The sequence below is a fragment of the Desmodus rotundus genome, chromosome 10 (assembly GCF_022682495.2).
Source record: "Desmodus rotundus isolate HL8 chromosome 10, HLdesRot8A.1, whole genome shotgun sequence".
Lineage (NCBI taxonomy): Eukaryota > Metazoa > Chordata > Mammalia > Chiroptera > Phyllostomidae > Desmodus > Desmodus rotundus.
Window position 1 is genome coordinate 74,150,738 of NC_071396.1, and position 19,955 is coordinate 74,170,692.

Here is a 19,955-nt window from a genome sequence, read left to right on the forward strand (position 1 = left end):
AAATCTGGCAGAGAGCAGAGCAAGTGCCATTGTTCCCTCTCGGACCCCTCACCCACATATAGCATTAGAGCGTAGCAATATGGGGTGCCCTGCCCTTGTGAGCACCTAAGGCTCCGCCCCTTTACATAACAGGCGCGCCAAGGGAAAGAAAAAATGGCCCAAATGAAAGAACAGATCAAAGCTCCAGAAAAAATACAAGTAAGCGAGGAAAAGATAGCCAACCCATCAGATGCACAGTTCAAAACACTGGTTATCAAGATGCTCACAGAATTGGTTGAATCTGTTCGAAAACCAGATGAAAAAATGAAGCCTATGCTAAGAGAAACAAAGGAAAATGTACAGGGAACCAATAGTGATGCGAAGGAAACTGGGACTCAAATCAACAGTGTGGACCAGAAGGAAGAAAGAAACATCCAACCAGAAAAGAATGAAGAAACAAGAACTCGGAAAAATGAGGAGAGGCTTAGGAACCTCCAGGACATCTTTAAACATTCCAACATCCGAATTATAGGAGTGCCAGAAGGAGAAGAGGAAGAACAAAAAATTGAAAACTTATTTGAACAAATAATGAAGGAAAACTTCCCCAATCTGGCAAAGGAAATAGACTTCCAAGAAGTCCAGGAAGCTCAGAGAGTCCCAAAGAAGCTGGACCCAAGGAGGAATACACCAAGGCACATCATAATTACAATACCCAAGATTAAGCAGAAGGAGAGAATCTTAGAAGCAGCAGGAGAAAAGGAGACAGTTACCTACAAAGGAGTTCCCATAAGACTGTCAGCTGATTTCTCAAAAGAAACCTTGCAGGCAAGAAGGGGCTGGAAAGAAGTATTTGAAGTCATGAAAGGCAAGGACCTACATCCAAGATTACTGTATCCAGCAAAGCTTTCATTTAGAATGGAAGGGAAGATAAAGTGCTTCTCAGATAAGGTCAAGTTAAAGGAGTTTATCATCACCAAGCCCTTATTATATGAAATGTTAAAGGGATTTATCTAAGAAAAAGAAGATTAAAAATATGAACAGTAGAATGACAGCAAACTCACAGTTATTAACGACCACACCTAAAACAAAAACAAAAGCAAACTAAGCAAACAACTAGAACAGGAACAGAACCACAGAAATGGAGATCACATGGAGGATTATCAGCGGGAGGAATTGGAGGGGGAGAGGGGGAAAAGGTACAGAGAATAAGTAACATAAATGGTAGGAGGAAGATAGACAGGGGGAGGGTAAGAATAGTGTAGGAAATGTAGAAGCCAAAGAACTTGTATGTATGACCCATGGACATGAACTAAAGGGGGGAATGTGGGTGGGAAGGGTTTTGCAGGGTGGAGGGGAGTGAAGGGGGGAAAATGGGACAACTGTAATAGCATAATCAATAAAATACATTTTTTAAAAAAGAATCTCCAATAGAGGGGAGCCCATGAAAAATCAGACTACTAGTAACCTTTCTGTGTTTCATGGTGGTTTTCCTCATATGAAAACAATCTACAAACTGAAGTCTACAGACTGGGAACTTCTGGGGTAAGGAGGGATGGCTCTGCCATTCTTAGTATTTGTGCTAGTAAGTTAAGAGTAAAAACCAACGAAAATGCTGTGTGCTATTACAGCAAGTGGGCTCTGGATCTCCATCAGCACAGTGTTTTTATGCAGAAGCGAGCTGCCAGCTTTGCAACTCTGAAGTTTGTAGCTTTATTCCCGGATCCTGTTTTTAAACACAGACTCATGCCCCAGTGCGTGGAACCAGTTCGTTAGCACTTGTGGGCAGGGCAGATCATTTCCTGGTTGCACCAAAGAGAAAATTAACAGGATTTTTTTTTTTTTAATGAATGGATTTGTTCCTTTTGTTCTATGGCATTCTGAATCATCTGTCTATGACAGCTCTATGTATTTTAAACTAAAATGGAAGAAAAATTGGAGAGCATAGAAAATGACTGCTTGTCAGCATATTTAGAGGTTTCTTTGGCTTCCAGGAAAGAAAAGAAAAAAAAAAAGGCAAGACTTAAGATCCTGTGTGTGGTTTGAGGACAGACAGAGGCATATGTTTTGATTTGAGGATCAGAACTGAATCTAAACTTATAAACATCCCCTATTTTATTTTTTAAAAGTTTAGCTTTGCTAAAATGCAGATGAAACATTTTGTTCTTTAGAGTTTCCAGGGATTAAGAGTATGTGTGCTCATCCAACAGCCTTAAGGTGCAGATTATCATAACTGTACCTCTCTGTCTATGTCGTCATTTTTAAAAAACAGTAATTATTCAACTAGATGTCACACTCATTGCCAGGGCCAGGGCTTCCTAGGCTGGGCTGGTGTGTATGTTTGCATGACCTCTAGCTCAGCCACTTTTTCACAAGCCTCAGCAGTCAGCAGGCAGAGTCTCATTTATTTAAATAAATGGCCTAAGTAAACGTGTGTTGAACACCTATGAGTACCACACATTGAGCGAAGAGCTGGAGATAAAACTGAATACAAATTTCCCTGCCTTAGAGGATCTTACAGTAAACAAGCCATGACAACAGTGAAGTAAGTTCTGTTACAGAGAAGGACTACTTGCCAAGAAAATTCTGCAAGATGTATTTCAGCAGAGATTTCCCACAGGAGGTGAGGAGCTGAATCCTGAGGAGGAAGTAGGTCTTATCTTGGTGACGAGGCCAGGGAAGAACATTCTAGGTGGAAAGAAGGACACGTGGAAAGGCTAGGATGACAGAGCATTTCGGTGCAGGGCACACATGTCATTATGGCCAGACTGTGGAAGTTTATAAGGGAGAGCATGACAGGCTGCTCCAGGGAAGGTGCCAGGAGCCAGCGAGCTGGTTCACTTTAGGTCAAGCAGACACAGAGGACTGTACTTCTCCTTCCTGATAGAAGCCAGGAGAATCTTGTCATGTAATCATGTGTGGGTGGGTCACTTGACGAATAAAATGAACTAGACCCACAGGCTCTCTCTGGAGCACACCCATGCCTTTCTTCCCTCTCAAGCATGCATCTTCACTTTTCTCTCCTAAATTCCAAGGGTCCCCACGGGACTTGCACTAGGGGAGCAACGGACATCTGCTGATCCCAGGCTAACCCCCTGAGCCTGTGGCCCCCAGGCCCCCTGTTCTCTGACTTTTCAGGGAACTGACAGCAGCCTCACGGAGGTTCACCTCTTTCCTGTCACGTTTCCAGAGCATCAAGCAGAGCACCGCCTAGGCTCTCCTGTTGTTTCCTCTACCCTAAGCTTTCCCCAGCTTTAATAAGCATACTCCCACAGTCACAATCAATCCATAAAATGAATTGGACCCACTGGCTCACAATTAATATACAAAAGATAGTTAAGCTTAAAAAAGTAAAAGTCGTCATAAAAAAGCTGTTATAGCAAGAAGGACAGTCAGATTTCATCCCAAGTTGCTAGAGGTCAGATTTCACAGAAGTCACTTTTAGACAAATACACTCTTATTAGACATTTGAAAATGATAAACTTCTGTTCATAATCTCAGAGAATTACCGCCTCCCAAGAATAAGCAATAACAGAAGCTTTTCTTTAACACTTCCTCACTAACTTACCCTATCATGTGTAATCAAGAGAATGCTTTTTTAAAAGTCTTCTTTGTAAATTTAGGCATCTAGTTAGGAACTGATAAACTACAGATTTACTTGTCACTAAGAAGAAGCAGATTTTCAGGCCTCAGTGGTGAAACTCTAGACAGAAAGTGGCAAACACTCTTGATTTGGCATCCCTTCTATGAAGACTTTGTGTATAGACTTGAGCAAGGTGTTCTTTGCCATGAAATCTCCTGCTAGATGAGTCCTACCTGCCGGGGATGGTTGGGAGTGTGATGAGTAATGAAATTTTGTGAATGATCCCAGCGTTATAACTCCATCTTTGGAAATTAATACAGATGCTCCTCGACTTAGGATGATCAGGTTATATCCCAACTAACCCATCAAAAGTCAGAAATGTATTTAATACACCTAACCTACCTTAAAGGTGCTCAGAGCACTTACATCAGCTTATAGTTGGACGAAATCATCTAATACAGTAAATACACTATAGAGTATTGGTTGTTTACCCTGGTGATTGTGAGGCTGACTGGGTGCTGCAGCAGCATCACAGGAGAGTATCTTACCACATATTGTTAGCCCAGGGAAGGTCAAAATTCAAAACTCAATGTACAGCCCTGGCCAGGTGGCTTAGTTGGTTGGAGCATCGTCCCATACAGCAAAAGGTTGTGGGTTCGATTTGTAGTCAGGGCACATACTTAGGTTGCATGTTGGATCCCTGGTCAGGGCATGTTCAGGAGGCAACCCATCTATGTCTCTCTCATATCAGTGTCTCTCTCTCTCTCCCCCTCCTCCCCTTCCTCCCCCTCCCTCCCTCCCTTCCTTTCTCTTACTGTAAAATCAATAAATATAGCTTTGGATTTAAAAAAAATTGAAGTACAGTTTCTACTGAATGTATATCACTTTCACAGCATCATAGAATTGGAGACCATCTGTATAGGAAACAATAGAGATTGAAGGCTTCTAGTATATAGGGTCCTGCACAAATAACGCCCCCTGTTTTAATTTTTTTATTTTTTAAAAGATTTTATTTATTTATTTTTAGAGAGGGGAAGGGAGGGAGAAAGAGAGAGAGAAACATCAATGTGTGGTTGCCTCTCACACGCCCCCAACTGGAGACCGGGCCTGCAACCCAGGCATGTGTCCCAACTGGGAATCTAACCGGTGACCCTTTGATTCACAAGCCAGCACTCAATCCCCTGAGCCACAGCCACACCAGCCAGGGCCGCCCTTTTTATTACAGAAGCATAAGTATCTAATTCTGTAACATAACAATCACACTCAAGCACACTATATGACATTTTAGGTAAAATGTTCAAATTAAAACTATAATTTATTACACCCATATTATTACCCTACCAACCACACTCTAGCAGGCATTACTTCTGCCAGACCCTGCGTATAAAAACTTACAAACAGTTTCAATTTCTAAACCATCCATGGCAATAATGAATCATGAGAATAATTAAAATCATACAATTCTCAAGTTTACAAGTAAACTACTACTTGTAAAAATAAACTCATTTATTTTTCTGAAAGATTGGCTTTTCCCCATGATTTCATTTATACTCTTTGTTTCAATATGTTTCCTTTATTCTGTAATGAAATGACCTCTGTTGAAGCTGAAAAATAAAATTCAAGCAGTTATATGTATTAATGAATTGATTTTCAAATCTTAGTTGTAGAGAAAATGGACAATGTTACAGGCGGCATGGAGACATCTCGCCAAACCTATGATGACAAGCTCACAGCAGTGGAGAGCGACCTGAAAAAACTAGGTAATCTGTTTTAGAGTGAACCACAAAGCTGAATTTCCTGACTCTACTTTGTATAAATGACCACAGTTTTTTAGGAGGGTGTTGCTATAAACACACAACCCAAAAGGACATAAAATGTTTGTGTTGTGTGTTGAATCTTTCCTTGTGATTTAATTCAAAGGCTTTTAATTTTAAAACTAAGAGCCAATTTTGAGTTGGGTACCCCCAAGAACATTATTATATTCCAAAAAAATGAATCTGAAGACCAATCCTGATCAAAAAGAACCACAAATACCCTTTATTAAAAGCTCATTTATAAAATGCTCAGTAAATTTTTATTTGAATTATTTTAACCTGCATAGAAGAATTGTAGAGGTTAATTTTAAAAATAACCTATCCTTTGGTTTTTGTTTTCATTTTTTAAAAAGGTGAATTTAACAAACAATAGGTTATTCCCTTCTTGATATCCTGCCTGGTGCTCTAGAATCAGGTAAATACTCATTCCCTCTTTGAGAAAAGGAGTTACTTCTGGTACTCCGCACCCTTTCCCGTTCCCCAGGATCCAGTTTCAATATATATGTAATTACACTTAAAATCCATATAATTATATTAACCAGTATTGCCCCAATAAATTTAATTTAAAAATAGACCTGTGGATTTTACTAATGCAAAGCAGTCTGTAAAACAGATTTTACATCTAAAATACAGGACATACTAGTTAAGTCTTTGGGATCTTTGACATCACCTGAACACCATACCACCAGGTTAAGTAACAAACATATCCTATTCCAGGGGACCAAACTGGGAAGAAAGCTATAAGCACCAATTCAGAACTCTCCACCTTCAGGTCAGACATTCTGGATCTTAGACAACAACTTCGCGAGATTACAGAAAAGACCAGCAAGAACAAAGATACGCTGGAGAAGTTGCAGGCAAGTGGAGATGCACTGGTGGACAAGCAGAGCCAACTGAAGGAAACTTTGGAGAATAACTCTTTCTTCATCAGCACTGTAAACAAAACCCTCCAGGCATATAATGGCTATGTCACGAATCTGCAGCAAGACACCAGCGTGCTGCAGGGCAATCTGCAGAGCCAAATGTATTCTCATAATGTGGTCATTATGAACCTCAACAACCTGAACCTGACCCAGGTGCAGCAGAGGAACCTCATCACTAACCTGCAGCGGTCTGTGGATGACACGAGCCAGGCTATCCAACGAATCAAGAACGACTTCCAAAATCTGCAGCAGGTTTTCCTCCAAGCCAAGAAAGACACTGATTGGCTGAAGGAGAAAGTCCAGAGCTTGCAGACGCTGGCTGCCAATAACTCTGCCTTGGCCAAAGCCAATAATGACACCCTGGAGGATATGAACAACCAGCTCAGCTCATTCACAGGTCAGATGGACAACATCACCACAGCCTCACAAGCCAATGAGCAAAACCTGAAAGACCTGCAGGACATACACAAGGACGTGGAGAACAGAACAGCCATCAAGTTCAGCCAGCTGGAGGAACGCTTCCAGGTCTTCGAGACAGATATTGTAAACATCATTAGCAACATCAGTTACACAGCCCATCACCTGCGGACGCTGACCAGCAATCTGAACGAAGTCAGGACCACTTGCACAGATACCCTGACCAAACACACGGATGACCTGACCTCCTTGAATAACACACTGGCCAATATCCGTTTGGATTCTGTTTCTCTCAGGATGCAACAAGATATGATGAGGTCGAGACTAGACACCGAAGTAGCAAACTTATCAGTGATTATGGAAGAAATGAAGCTGGTGGACTCCAAGCATGGTCAGCTCATCAAGAATTTTACAATCCTACAAGGTGAGTGAAAATTCTGAATTTATGTTTGTATTAGTTAGCAACTGCTGTATAACCGATTACCTGAAACTTGGCAATTTAAAACAATGACCATTCATTTTCTTATAGTTTCTGAAGTTCAAGAATTCAGGAGCAGCTTAGCTGGGTGGTTCTGGCTCAGTATCTCTCATGAGGCTGTAGTCAAGATCTGGGCCAGATCTAGGCCTGAGGGACCTGCTTCCAAGATGGCTCATTTGCATGACTCTTGGCAGGAGGCCTCTGGTCCTCACCCTGTGAAACTGCTTGAGTGCCCTCACAACATGGCAGCTAGCTGCCTCCAGAGCAAGTGATCCAAGAGAAAGAGCAAGAAAAAAGCCACAATGCTTTTTTATCATCCAGCCTCAGACGTCACATACCATCCCTTCTACCATATCCTGTTCCTTAGAAACGAGTGACTCAGTCCCACCGACTCTCAAGGGGGAGTGGAATTAAGTTCCATGTGTTGAGAAGAGGTGTGACTGAGAGCTTGTGGGTAGCACTCAAAGGTGCTCCATTACATATTTGTTGAATGAAGGAGTGGTTAATTTGAATTTTCTCAGTGCCTGGCTATTTCAGGACCATTAAAAATCGGGCTTTTTTTGGAAGCAAGATAAATTCTGTTAGGTCACAGAGTTACCACTGAGAGACTCCTGTTTCCGAGTGTCGTGAATATGAATGGGAGGCCATCCTAAGGAAGATCTGAGAATAGATTATTAAGAGAATAATTTGTGAGCTTTCAGGGAAGCAGAGATCACCATAATCAGATCACTGAGAAAGTAGGTAAAACTAATATTTCTTCACATTTACAGACTTATTAGATTGATTAACTTAGTAGAATGAAAAACAGCATGTCCGGATTTCACCAAGGCATTTGACAGTGATACCGAGTTAGGGGCGCAGCTCTCTGTGGAGAAGCTCTGGGCCTTTCCCCACTCTCTTCCGCCCGGTACGTTTTCCTTGATTCTCTCTTTCTCCTAAGCTCCAAGGGCCCTGCTTTTGCCTCTGTAACTTGTTTCTTGAGCCCATTTCTTCTATGGCTTACTTCTTCTACCTCTAAAAACAGAAAAAAGAAGGAAAAGAACAAGATGGAGAAAAAGTTGCTGGATTATAGCACAGTTAGATGGATTTATTGGTTGTATTGGTTTTCTGTGCTCCATAGCAAATTGCTACTAACTCTACAGTTTATAGCACCCATTTCTTATCTCAGATAAGAAATCCGAGGTGGGTCATTTCCTCAGGGTCTCACCAGGCTGCAGTCTCACTGAGGGGCTATGCTTTCAGATGAGGTTTGACTGGAGAGAGATCCATTTCCACACTCCCTCAGGTTCTTGGCAGAATTTATCTCCTTGGGACTGTAAGATGGAGGTTCCTGTTTTCTTTTTCACTGCCTGCCGGAGACTGCTCTCAGCTCCTAGACGCCACCCACATTCCATGTGACCACCTCAAAACATTGCAGTTTCTTCAAAGCCAGCCACAGAGTCTCCCTCCCTCTCACCTGCTAAGATGGAATCCTACATAATGTAACCTAGTCAAGGGAGTGACACCCCATCACCTTTGCCATATTCTGTTGATTAGAAGTAAGTCACAGGTTCCACACTCAAGGGGGAGGGATTGCACAAGGGCATGAGTCATTGGGGTCACCTAGGGTGTGTCCGCCACACTGGTGAGTGAGGATAGAGAGTGGTAGTTAATGAGCCCCTGTGCACCTGGAGGCAGGTCTGGATGGCAGATGGCAGGGTCCTGTTCAACAGCGTTGTCGGTGGCTAGCGTGAGGATATGGATGACCTGGGAATCCAGTACTTGTGTGACATGAAACTGTATACACTAACTAATGAATGACAGAATCATAATGCAGAATGACCTGGAGAGGCTGGAACAGTAAAACGATGCCAACAAGATGAGATAGGGAACATGTGCAAAGTCCTGCTTTTAGATTGAAAAGACCAAACATAAATGTTAATGGGCAAGCATGGCTTCCTCCAAGCCTTAGAGGAAGTATGCCTGAAAAGCATGGGGGTTTTAGCTGACAGTAAGCAACTAAATGTGTTTACCAGGGAAGCTAATGTGAGCCTTAGAAAAGGAACATGTGCTGTGAGGAAGGATTGAAGGACCTGGAAACTTTAACCTATAGGAGAGATTGCTTAATCCGGAGCAAAGCAGCTGCCTGAATGATGTAAAAGGCTCTCGTGTGGCGGAGATTTTAAATGTCTTCTGAGAAGCTCCAGGGGGTGAAACAAAGACTAGTGGGTATTTACCAAAGGAAGATAAGTGTTGGTTTTATATGACGTTCCTTATCAAAATTGGCGTTGCCTGAAAATATAATGGTTTCCCTGAGCAATGGGGGGTGCCCCAACTCTAGAGGGGCTGGACAATTGCAAGTCAGGAGTATTGTAGGTGGGAGGTATTCTGAGTAAGGGGTAGTCTTTCAAATGATAGGAAAATTCTTCAGGGCTTGATCTATTTGTTTTTCTGTTCTCTCTCAACCTAAATTCAGAATGAGAGCAGATATCAGCAGATGTGCAATCTCATAAAATAAGAGCTTTCTAAATGTCTCTTGAGATTATAAAACATTAGACAGTCCTGTCATGGTATTCTGGATATATTTTAACTATAAATTTCATAATTTTATGGTTCCATTAGTTTGATTGTTACCTTGTCTTCTACAAGGAAACTTCTGACATACTTAGTTTACAGATAGCATGACTTGTCAGCTAAGCAAGTGTATGAAAGCTCATAGTTGAAGAGTCAGACCCTAGCTTTAAATTAGTTAATGCTTCCATTATTCTGATTATTTCTATCAGATAATATTAATTGTGAGTACATTGAGTGCTATTCACAAACCATTCCAGTGAGTCTTGACAACAACTCTATAAGGCAGATACTTATAAAATCATCACCAGTTTATAGATGAGGAACCTAAGGCTTAGAGAGGTTCAAGGGGCTTGCTCAAGTTTATAGAAATAGTAAGGAGCTAATACTAAACAGGATCTGAGCCCAGACTGCCTGGTGCCAAAGCCCATGCTGCTAACCCCACTGATATTCACTGAGAATGCATGTCCCTGCTCCCTGTCCCTGGCTGCCCCTGCAAAAGTCTGTGTGGTGGGGAGTTGGGAATTCATTCTAAGTGAGGGGGAGGTTTTAAGCAAGGTGGTGACATGACCTGACTTATAGTTTTAAGTGTGTTGCAAGGCTAGAGGCAAAGTAGATTATGGTGGAGCAAGTGTGGAGGCAGCGGTCCAGTGAGGCTGTGGACCAGATATGGGTGACTTGGAATGGGATGGCAGAAGTGGAGGTGAAAGATGCAGGTGTCCTCATTCCAGAGGAGACTTGGAGGTAGACTCAAGGGCAGCCCTACCCTCCCCCCAGAGACAACAGGGCCCTGCTGTAAAAGGCCTGAACTGGCTCAAGGGGCTTGGAGTGTTCAGAGCCCACACCAACCTGTTCTTGACACTATTTGGTGCCTAGGACCCTGGAAGTCCCTACCCACAGTGTCCCAAGTCCAAAGGAACAGCCAAGAGGCACTTGTGTGTTGTAACACAGGGTCAGGGGCTGGTGTGTATGGCTTAATTAGCTGTGGGGTCTAAGGGAAAAAGAGAACACGATGTCTCCTCTGGTTTTGGTTTGAGCAACCAAGTACATGGTGGTAAAGACCCAGGAGGTGCAAAAAAAGAGAGGTCCACTTGGACAAGTTAAGTTGGCGATGTCTGTTAGAATGAGGTTTCTGCCCTGGCTGGTGCGGCTCCGTTGGGTTAGAGTGTCGTCCATAGACTGAAAGGCATGGGTTCTAGCCTCCTGTCAGGTGTGTGCAGGAAGGCCATCAGCTGATGTTTCTCTCTCGCATTAGTGTTTCTGTCTGTCCACCCCCTCCTTCTCTCCCCGCCCTCTCTAAGAGCAATAAAAAAATGTCCTCGTGTGAGGATTATAAAAAAGTGAGGTTTCTGACTCAGTGATTCTGAAATATCTCAGAGCTTGGTTTCTGAATGATATTTTCTTTTTCACATATGCTTTCCCATGTTACATTTACCCTTGGTCTCATCATCATCTGCACTTTCTGTGAGTTGACCTGAGAAACTTCTCAAGCCAGCCAAGCAACCCCCTTTCCATTCAATCTGTTCAACTTCCTCCAGGACAGAAATGCCCAGCAGGCATTCCCACAGAACCAGCGACAGGGAAAGAACTCCATTTCTGAATGCAAGTGTTTCTTACCACACTTCATCTCTAGTGCCTTTCCTCTTTCTTTCTAAGCCGATCTAGTCCCTGAGAATGAGGGAAAGATGGGATCAAGCAGGATGGAGGCAGGTTGGATGAACACTGGCTTATGTTGGGTTTGTCTCTGCACTATTCGAAACACTCTGATGCTTTCCAGGAAGTTCTTGGTGACTTGCCCTTGAAGAACCCTGATGCTAATGGTACAGCTCAGCCACGTGAGACATTTGCCTCATTAAGAAGTGGAAGCTGAAGCTCACTGATTACATGAAAGCTAGATGATAATGTAGAGATAGATACTAAATTACGTGTTGAATCTTGACAATTATTTCTGTATCCATGAACCCAAAACCCTGTTTAAGAAAGCCTAACTTGTTCTGTTGTGTTGTTATAAGTAACTGAAAGACTGTTATCCTAATTATGTACCCAGAGGACTTCATCCCTCATAATGCATACTCTTGGGTGGGAAGTTCACTTCACATCCTGAGCTATTTCTCTGCGAGCTCAGGAGAGGGTAAGTTGCATCCTCCTAGTACAATCAGAGGATTCCTTTCATCTTCCCAAAGGGGCATGGGATTTAGGGGGTGAGAACAGAGCTCTGGAATCGGATGGACCTGGATACGAGTACCAAGTTTCTCATCCTCTCTGTGCCTGTTTCCCCATCTGTGTCTACCTTTTAGAGTCATGAGGACTTAATGAGATAAGGTAAAAAAAAAAAAAAGTACCTATGCAGTGCCTGGCAGGGGTTAGTAGCTAATATTCATACCCAAGTTCAGTTCCTATCCGAGATTCCCTCTACTGTAGCACCAACCAATACATCACGGTAGAAAACAACAGCTTTATGTGCAGAAGGAATAAAATTATACAGACAGGGTTAAGATTGATTTGGGCACAAAGTACTTACCGCTGACTTGCTAGTGCCCAGCGCTGGAATCAGTCTCAGGTATTGCCAACAGTTAGCTTTCACTCATTTTTTTTAATCCATGTTTATTGAGTGTCTGCAATATGCCAGTCACACTGCTGAGCACTTGGATAAATTGTCTGTTTTCATTGTTGCATCTCTTTAAGGTAAGAATTAGCAGCACTCCCCATTGCAGGGGAGAGCACTGAGGCACACAGCACCTAAGTAACGGACCCAAGGTCAAGGAGCTAGTAAATGGCAGACTGTGCTATAAAGTTGGGTCTAGTTCCCAAACCCATGCCTCCAATGGCACTCTGCTGCCCTGTGAAGACTCACAACAGATGACATATTAGGGAGATACAAGAAAGTTTATTTTCAGGAGAGCAATTGGGTAAGGCTTCAGTAAGGGATTGACATTTGAGCTGGACCTTGAAAGGCACACAAGAAGGCTGAAAGGACAGAGGAAAATGCAGGACAGGGGACAAAGCAAAGTGGATAACGCAGGACACCTCAGCTCCTGTCATTGCTGACCCCATCCCCTCTTGATACACTTCCCCAAAGCAGACTGCTTGTCCGAGGATCCTGCAGAACAGGCATTTGAGGCATAGAAGCAGACTGGCCAGTTGGTGAGAAACAGTGGTTTAAATATCCCTCCTTCATAGACAGGGAGCTTCTATGATTTTCCAGAAGCCTGTCTTAAAATGAGGTCGAGAATCAAATTATGCTTCAGAATGATTGCCAAATAATATCTATTAAATTTCCTTTTAATTTGTACATTCCTTTTTCACCTCAGTGAAGCAGAATGTCTTTTTCATGGTGTAGGTGTTTAATTAATTGCAGTCAAAGTAGATTTTTAGAGAAGAAAAATACATCAGATTATATTACTGTTTTTCTCTGTTCTTCCAACCTTACGACTCATGGTTCTAAAATCAAGTGTCTGAGATTTTGGATGGCACTGAGAACAAAAGTGGTTTCTCTACCGTCTGTTAAGCAGCAGCAGTCTTGTTGGAAAACAACTTGGAAAGTTATCTCAGGGGTAGGACACGGTGCTGAGCCCTTCTCAAGGCCTGCGGTTTGGTTGCCAAAGCAGAAACAGCACAGTGATTTAATGTCTTCCATCCCCTTTGAACTGCTGGGTTAGAGGATTTGCATGTTCCAGGCTCCCAGCTCCGGAGTTCAGGAAACACAAGGAGGTTTTGTTGGCAGTGCAAACACAGGCTGCTCAGAGTTCATATTCTGGCATTTCTGGAACTTCTGATGGCTTTATCAGCAATGTGGGTATCCTGGCATTGCAGATCCTGAGCCAGGAAGCCTGCCACCTGGCCTTGACAGCAAATCTCAAATTTGCTTCTGTATGGGACGTCACATGTGCCCGCACATGTGGTGTGACCATTCTCTCAACTCTGAATTCAGGTGGTTACTGCACAAGCTCATAAATACCCCCACGTCATTTATCCCAATGTTTTCAGTTTTAAGGCATTAAAGGTAGCTTATATTTTGTTTCATTTTATTTTCACTTCAACAGCCACCCAATAAAAGACTCAAGTAATACCTAAAAGCCCGGGACTATCCAGATGCTAATAAAACGACTCTAGTGCCCCAGGTCCTAGAGGAAGATAAACCCCTGACATTAATAACCCACTTTGTATGGGGATCCAGTGCTGACTTTTAACATGGTTTTACCTCTTTTTCTCAGTGATTTTTTTAAAGAAATATCAAATTTTTACATTTTAATGAACAAAGTATGGTCTTAATGAGGAAAGTATATGACTGGTGGACTCCCCTTATATATGGGACACCTGGCCCAGCATCTGAAGGCAGAGAGCCAGCTTCCTATTCTAGCTCCCTGATGGTTTCCCAAGACTGGGACAGCTGTGGATGAAGATACTGGTAACTGTTCGTGCTAGGTCTTTATCCACAACCATAAATATTAAACCTTATCTTAGAGAGACAGATGGCCTATTTGTGATGGATATAGTGCTTCATATGAAAAAATCAGTTTTTATGCTAGCCCAGCTGAAAATCCATCACAAGAATGATCTTAAACCTTTATGAAAGGCAAAAACTTGTATCTTCTCCCAATATCTATTCCCTTCCTTCACAAGATCTGGAAATTAGTATCTGTTGACTGTGGGATCCACATTTTATGCCATTCTTAAACTAAGCCGTAACTTCTATGTGGAGTGAGTGGAGACATTCAAGAAGCACTTCCAGTTCAGAGGGAAATAGCTGAACACCATAAACTACCCTTCCCCAGAAACAAATGAAGACTAATGAAAAGCTGTCACCCAGGTAAGGGAGGTCTTGGTTTCATGTCAGGAGAGTAAGAGAGTTATGTGTCCTTGAGACTCTGTCAGAAACCAGAGGAGGCTGGGCTGAGAGAAATACAGCTCCCTGCCACATCGGTCTGCCAGACCAGGGAGACGAGCCTCTGAACAGTCACTGTTTCACTCGCACAGGTAAACTAATTTCCCATAACTTGCAAATATAACACCAACCCCAGATGTGAGTGAATGAGAAACACTGATTATTGGCAAAACTCATAGATTAAAGATAAAAAATTTCTAAAGCACTTGAGTTTGCCAACAGACCTTTTTCATTATTTGGATTTCTTAAGGTTAAACATAGAACATAAAACAGAAATTGTTGAGAAGATAGGCTACTTTTATTTTTGCTGTTACTCTAAGTAAATTAAGAGTTTTGTTTTGTTTTGTTTTGATATCTTGTCAGTATTGTTTCACTAGACCCTTCCATTATGCTGCATCCATTTTGGGGGAACACACATGCCAACTTCCCCCTGTTAATCTCCACGGCACTATTTTCTTAAATACACAAAGGAACTAAATTACTTTTTTTTTAAATTTTTTAAATAGATTTATTGATTATGCTATTACAGTTGTCCCATTTCCCCCCCTCACTCCACTCCATCCTGCCCACCCCCTCCCTCCCACATTCCCCCCCTATAGTTCATGTCCATGGGTGATACTTATAAGTTCTTTGGCTTCTACATTTCCTACACTATTCTTACCCTCCCCCTGTCTATTTTTCACCTATCATCTATGCTACTTGTTCTCTGTACCTTTCCCCCCTCTCTCCCCCTCCTACTCCCCTGTTGATAACCCTCCATGTCAGCTCCATTTCTGTGGTTCTGTTCCTGTTCTAGTTGTTGGCTTAGTTTGCTTTTGTTTTTGTTTTAGGTGTGGTTGTTAATAACTGTGAGTTTGCTGTCATTTTTACTGTTCATATTTTTTATCTTCTTTTTCTTAGATAAGTCCCTTTAACATTTCATATAATAATGGCTTGGTGATGATGAACTCCTTGAACTTGACCTTATCTGAGAAGCACTTTATCTGCCCTTCCATTCTAAATGATAGCTTTGCTGGATAGAGCAATCTTGGATGTAGGTCCTTGCCTTTCATGACTTGGAATACTTCTTGCCAGCCCCTTCTTGCCTGTAAGGTCTCTTTTGAGAAATCAGCAGACAGTCTTATGGGAAGTCCTTTGTAGGTAACTGTGTTCTTTTCTCTTGCTGCTTCTAAGATTCTCTCCTTCTGTTTCATCTTGGGTAATGTAATCATGATGTGCCTTGGTGTGTTCCTCCTTGGGTCCAGCTTCTTTGGGACTCTCTGAGCTTCCTGGACTTCCTGGAAGTCTATTTCCTTTGCCAGATTAGGGAAGTTTTCCTTCATTATTTGTTCAAATAAGTTTTCAATTTTTTGTTCTTCCTCTTCTCCTTCTGGCACTCCTATAATTCGGATGTTGGAATGTTTAAAGATGTCCTGGAGGTTCCTAAGCCTCTCCTCACTTTTCCGAATTCTTGTTTCTTCATTCTTTTCTTGTTGGATGTTTCTTTCTTCCTTCTGGTCCACACCGTTGATTTGAGTCCCAGTTTCCTTCGCATTACTATTGGTTCCCAGTACATTTTCCTTTGTTTCTCTTAGCATAGGCTTAATTTTTTCATCTAGTTTTCGACCAAATTCAACCAATTCTGTGGCGTCTTAATAACCAGTGTTTTGAACTGTGCATCCGATAGGTTGGCTATCTCTTCTTCGCTTAGTTGTATTTTTTCTGGAGCTTTGAAGTGTTCTGTCATTTGGGCCTTTTTTTTTTTTTTTTTTTTTTGTCTTGGCGCATCTGTTACTTTAAGGGGCGGAGCCTTAGGTGTTCACCAGGGCGGGCTAACGCTGGTCGCTGCGCTGTGACGCTATACGTGGGGGAGGGGCCGAGAGGGAGCAATGGCGCCCGCTCCACTCTGCCGGATCTGAGTCACTCCCTCCACTACCCACAATCAAACTGGGCCCCTCTGGTGCTGGTTCCCAAGTGGGTGGGCTTGTGCACACCCTAGGCCCCTATGGGTCTCTCCAACGACCTCTCCTGTGAGGCTGGGAGTCTCTCCCGCTGCCGCCCCAACCCCCACAGGCGCTTTCAATCAGAGGTTTGAGGCTTTATTTCCCTGTGCCAGAGCCGTGGGTTACAAGGTCTGCCTCGCTCCCCGCCGTTTGTCCTGGTTTCCTGTGCGCGAGTGTGGGGCCTCGGGGTGCCACCCACTGCTCTGCCTGCCCCGTTCTCCACCTCTCTGAGTCCGGCCCTCTTGGTTTCTCTGTGCGCAAATGTAGGGCCACAGGGTCTGCTAGTGGTCAGACTGCCTGCCCCGTTAGTCCCACACTCGCCAGTCTCTGTCCCGCCACAGCCACATGAGTCCTCTCCGCCCCAGTGCCTGTCTCTGCCCCTCCTACCAGTCTGGATGAATGTTTATTTTTTATTTCCTTGGTGTCGGACTTCCTTGCCTTTCGATATTCTGTCAGTTCTGGTTGTGCGAGGAGGCGCAGTGTGTCTACCTACACCGCCATCTTGGTTCTCCTAAATTACTTTTTAAAAATGTATTGATTTTGAGAGAGGGAGAGAGAGAGAGATCAATTTGTTGTTCCACCTATGCATTCATTGGTTGATTCTTGTATGTGCCCTCCCTGACTGGACATCAAACCTGCAACCTTGGCGTATTGGGATGACACGCTAACCAACTTAGCTACCCAGCCAGGGCCTAAGTTTCCTTTTTAAAGGAGGTAGATCTAACAGTGAAAACCCACCACCTCAATCTTTACTAAATGCCTTAGGCTATTTAAATGAGCCTCCTCAGGTTAAACAGAAAAAAAACAAAAAAACCTCTGAGGATGAATCTGGATCAGTTTTTAAGTGTGGGTAGAGTCAAGAAAGACAAATGTCCCGTGCTCACTCATTCTACAGTGGCAGCCAGGATCAGCCTTACATGTAGACTGAATGGAGCTGTACTTCTTAGAATAAATGAGAGACACCAAGCAGGTCACCATTCCCCCAAAACCTTTCCCCTTCTCATCCATCCTGAGGCCCAAAATGTTGGCATTAGTGTGCTGGGTATTTTGACCTGTAATGTGCATTGATGTGATAAACACTTAAGGAGGAAAAGCTTCCATCTGGAGTGACCTGGGAGGATTATGTGGTGGGTGAACATGAATTTTCCAGATGCCTATAGGGAGAGGAAGTTCTAAGATAAGAGATTTGCAAATGTCCAGAGATGAAATGGAATCAACAGTGAGACCAGGTCAAGGAAGCCTTTGATACCAGATGATCAAGTAGGGGCTGAATATGCTGGACCAAGTGGAGATCAGAACTGTGTGTAAGGAAGACAAATGTGGGAAAATGCAGAGTGGAGTAAATGAATGGACAGGAATCAGAGGTAGGAAGAGTAATTAAGAGGTGACCATAAACATTTACCAAAAAGAGAGAGGCAGGAGTGAGGAAGAGAGAGAACACCCACACTAGGGTCCTGCCAAGTAATGGAAAGGACGTAGTGGGATAAGAACTGATGGAAGGAGGACTTAAACATGCCAAGTCAGAGGTGCTGGCAGGACATCCCAGAGAAAATGGACCATCTGACTATAAGATGGAAATAAGGACCCAGAGCCTAGAAGAGCTGATGATAAGGAGGTGACAGGAGCTGGTGGGCAGAAGCCAATTAGTTCAGTTCAAGGACAGGGTGCTTCATCCCAAAGTCTCCTAAAGTCTCCCACTTAAGGAGCAGAAAGTCCCAGAAGGAATGATTTGAAGCTTATCCTAGCCATTAGCAAAAAACTCTTACAGCTTAGCAGAGGCACCTGCCAGTAAATCCGCAAGTGACATCATGGTAGCTTTAAATAAGGAAAGCTGAGTCCAGAGCCCAGGTGCTGCTGAAGGAGAGCAGCACGGGTGGGTTGGACTGGGGGCCCTGGACAGCATGAGGGTACCGTGTTGTCCATCAGGGCCTAGGGCAGGAGGGGGGCGGAGGGAACACCCTACAGAGATGGGAAGGGCTGCTTCACAGTTCTGTACTGACCAGCTGGTGGCAGCGTGGTGGTGTAGGGGACAGAGAAAACTTAGGGTGGGGAGGCTTACCCACCCTTCAGGTCCCTGGCACCTCTACCCTTCCAGACTGAAAGGCTTTCTGCTTCTGTAGCTAGAAAGAGTGTGGGCCTCTCTCACTCCTTCATGTAGATTAGTGAGGTCTCAGAAACTGTAACGTTCTGGGGAGAATATTTGAGAACCTTGTCCTCCAAGACACATTCATTTCAACGTGAGAAAACCTGAATTCCTGTCCCAGCTCCACTACTTGATTAGGGTTGCCCGTATCATATCCCACTAGGTAAAGTGCTTAGCTGCTCAGGTCTGTCTGTCTTGAGGAGCTAAGTAACCTTGCTTTGAACAAAGAGCTTGGCATCTCCAGCCCTGGATGTCCGCAAATGTGCTATGGGAGTCTATGACAAATGTGCTTTGTTATAGACAAAGGTCAGGTGACGTAAAGGATGTGAAAGTACCTCGCAAACTGTCATTCACTGTTCAGATCCTGGTTGTGGTATATTTGTGTGAAGTTCCCTTTCAGCCTTGAGAACTTAAAGAAAACAGTACTGGTAAGTGAGCTGCTTCGTGGGCTGAGCAGAGATGAGCGGATATTTCCTCCCCACCCTGCCCCCCGCCTTTCTCCAGGAGAACTGCTGGTTCCTTTTTTGGCGGAAAATGGTGTCTTTTTTTTCTCCCCTGCCAATTCAATGGTCCACCTAATTTTTCCTCTGGCCCACCACCCTCCCTATTTGCATTATTAGACTAACAAACTGGAAGAAGTGAAACTAATCCTCCCCAGCCCTGGCCCACAGAGCACTTTCCTACCAAGACCTCCAGTCCCTGTGAGCTTGTCCCATGAACTATGAACGAGGCTCAGCCGTAAGGACAGTAGTGTCCCCGCAGCACTGATGGAGGGGACAGGAATGCCAGGAGGGACGTAACAGAGGAAAAGGCCTCTCTGGCGTGGTTAGCAGGACAGTGCCTCTCACCATTTGGTTGCCTTTTTTTTTTTTTTTTTTTTGGTCTAATTCAACTCTTGAGGTATTCCCACAATACCTTATATGGTGCTTGTCATATAACAGGTCATTAAGACTCCTAGATGGAGAGCAGGCTGCTAGCTGGGGGGAGGGTTGGAGTGTAGAGGGATCAAGCAAAAAAAGAAAAAGAGATAGAACTGATGAACACAGACAACAGTATGGTGATTGGCGGGGGGGGGGGGTGGAGGTGGAAGAGGGTATGGGGGGATAAATGGTAATGGAAAAAAATAAAAGCAAATAATATTTTTCAAATAAGTGGGAAAAAAAGAGGAAATAAGCAGGAGGGAATCTTGATCCCAACCTGCACA

The 19,955-nt window shown here is 43.5% G+C and overlaps 1 protein-coding gene across 1 annotated transcript in view; it reads left to right on the forward strand.

Annotated features, from left to right (window-relative positions):
• COLEC12 (collectin subfamily member 12) overlaps positions 1 to 19,955 on the forward strand; it is a 207,038-nt gene that overhangs the window by 159,953 nt on the left and 27,130 nt on the right. The window contains exons 4-5 of the mRNA XM_024580580.4: positions 5,221 to 5,319; positions 6,091 to 7,137. Of these exons, the coding sequence (XP_024436348.2) occupies positions 5,221 to 5,319; positions 6,091 to 7,137 (1,146 nt within the window). The remainder of the gene's footprint in view (positions 1 to 5,220; positions 5,320 to 6,090; positions 7,138 to 19,955) is intronic.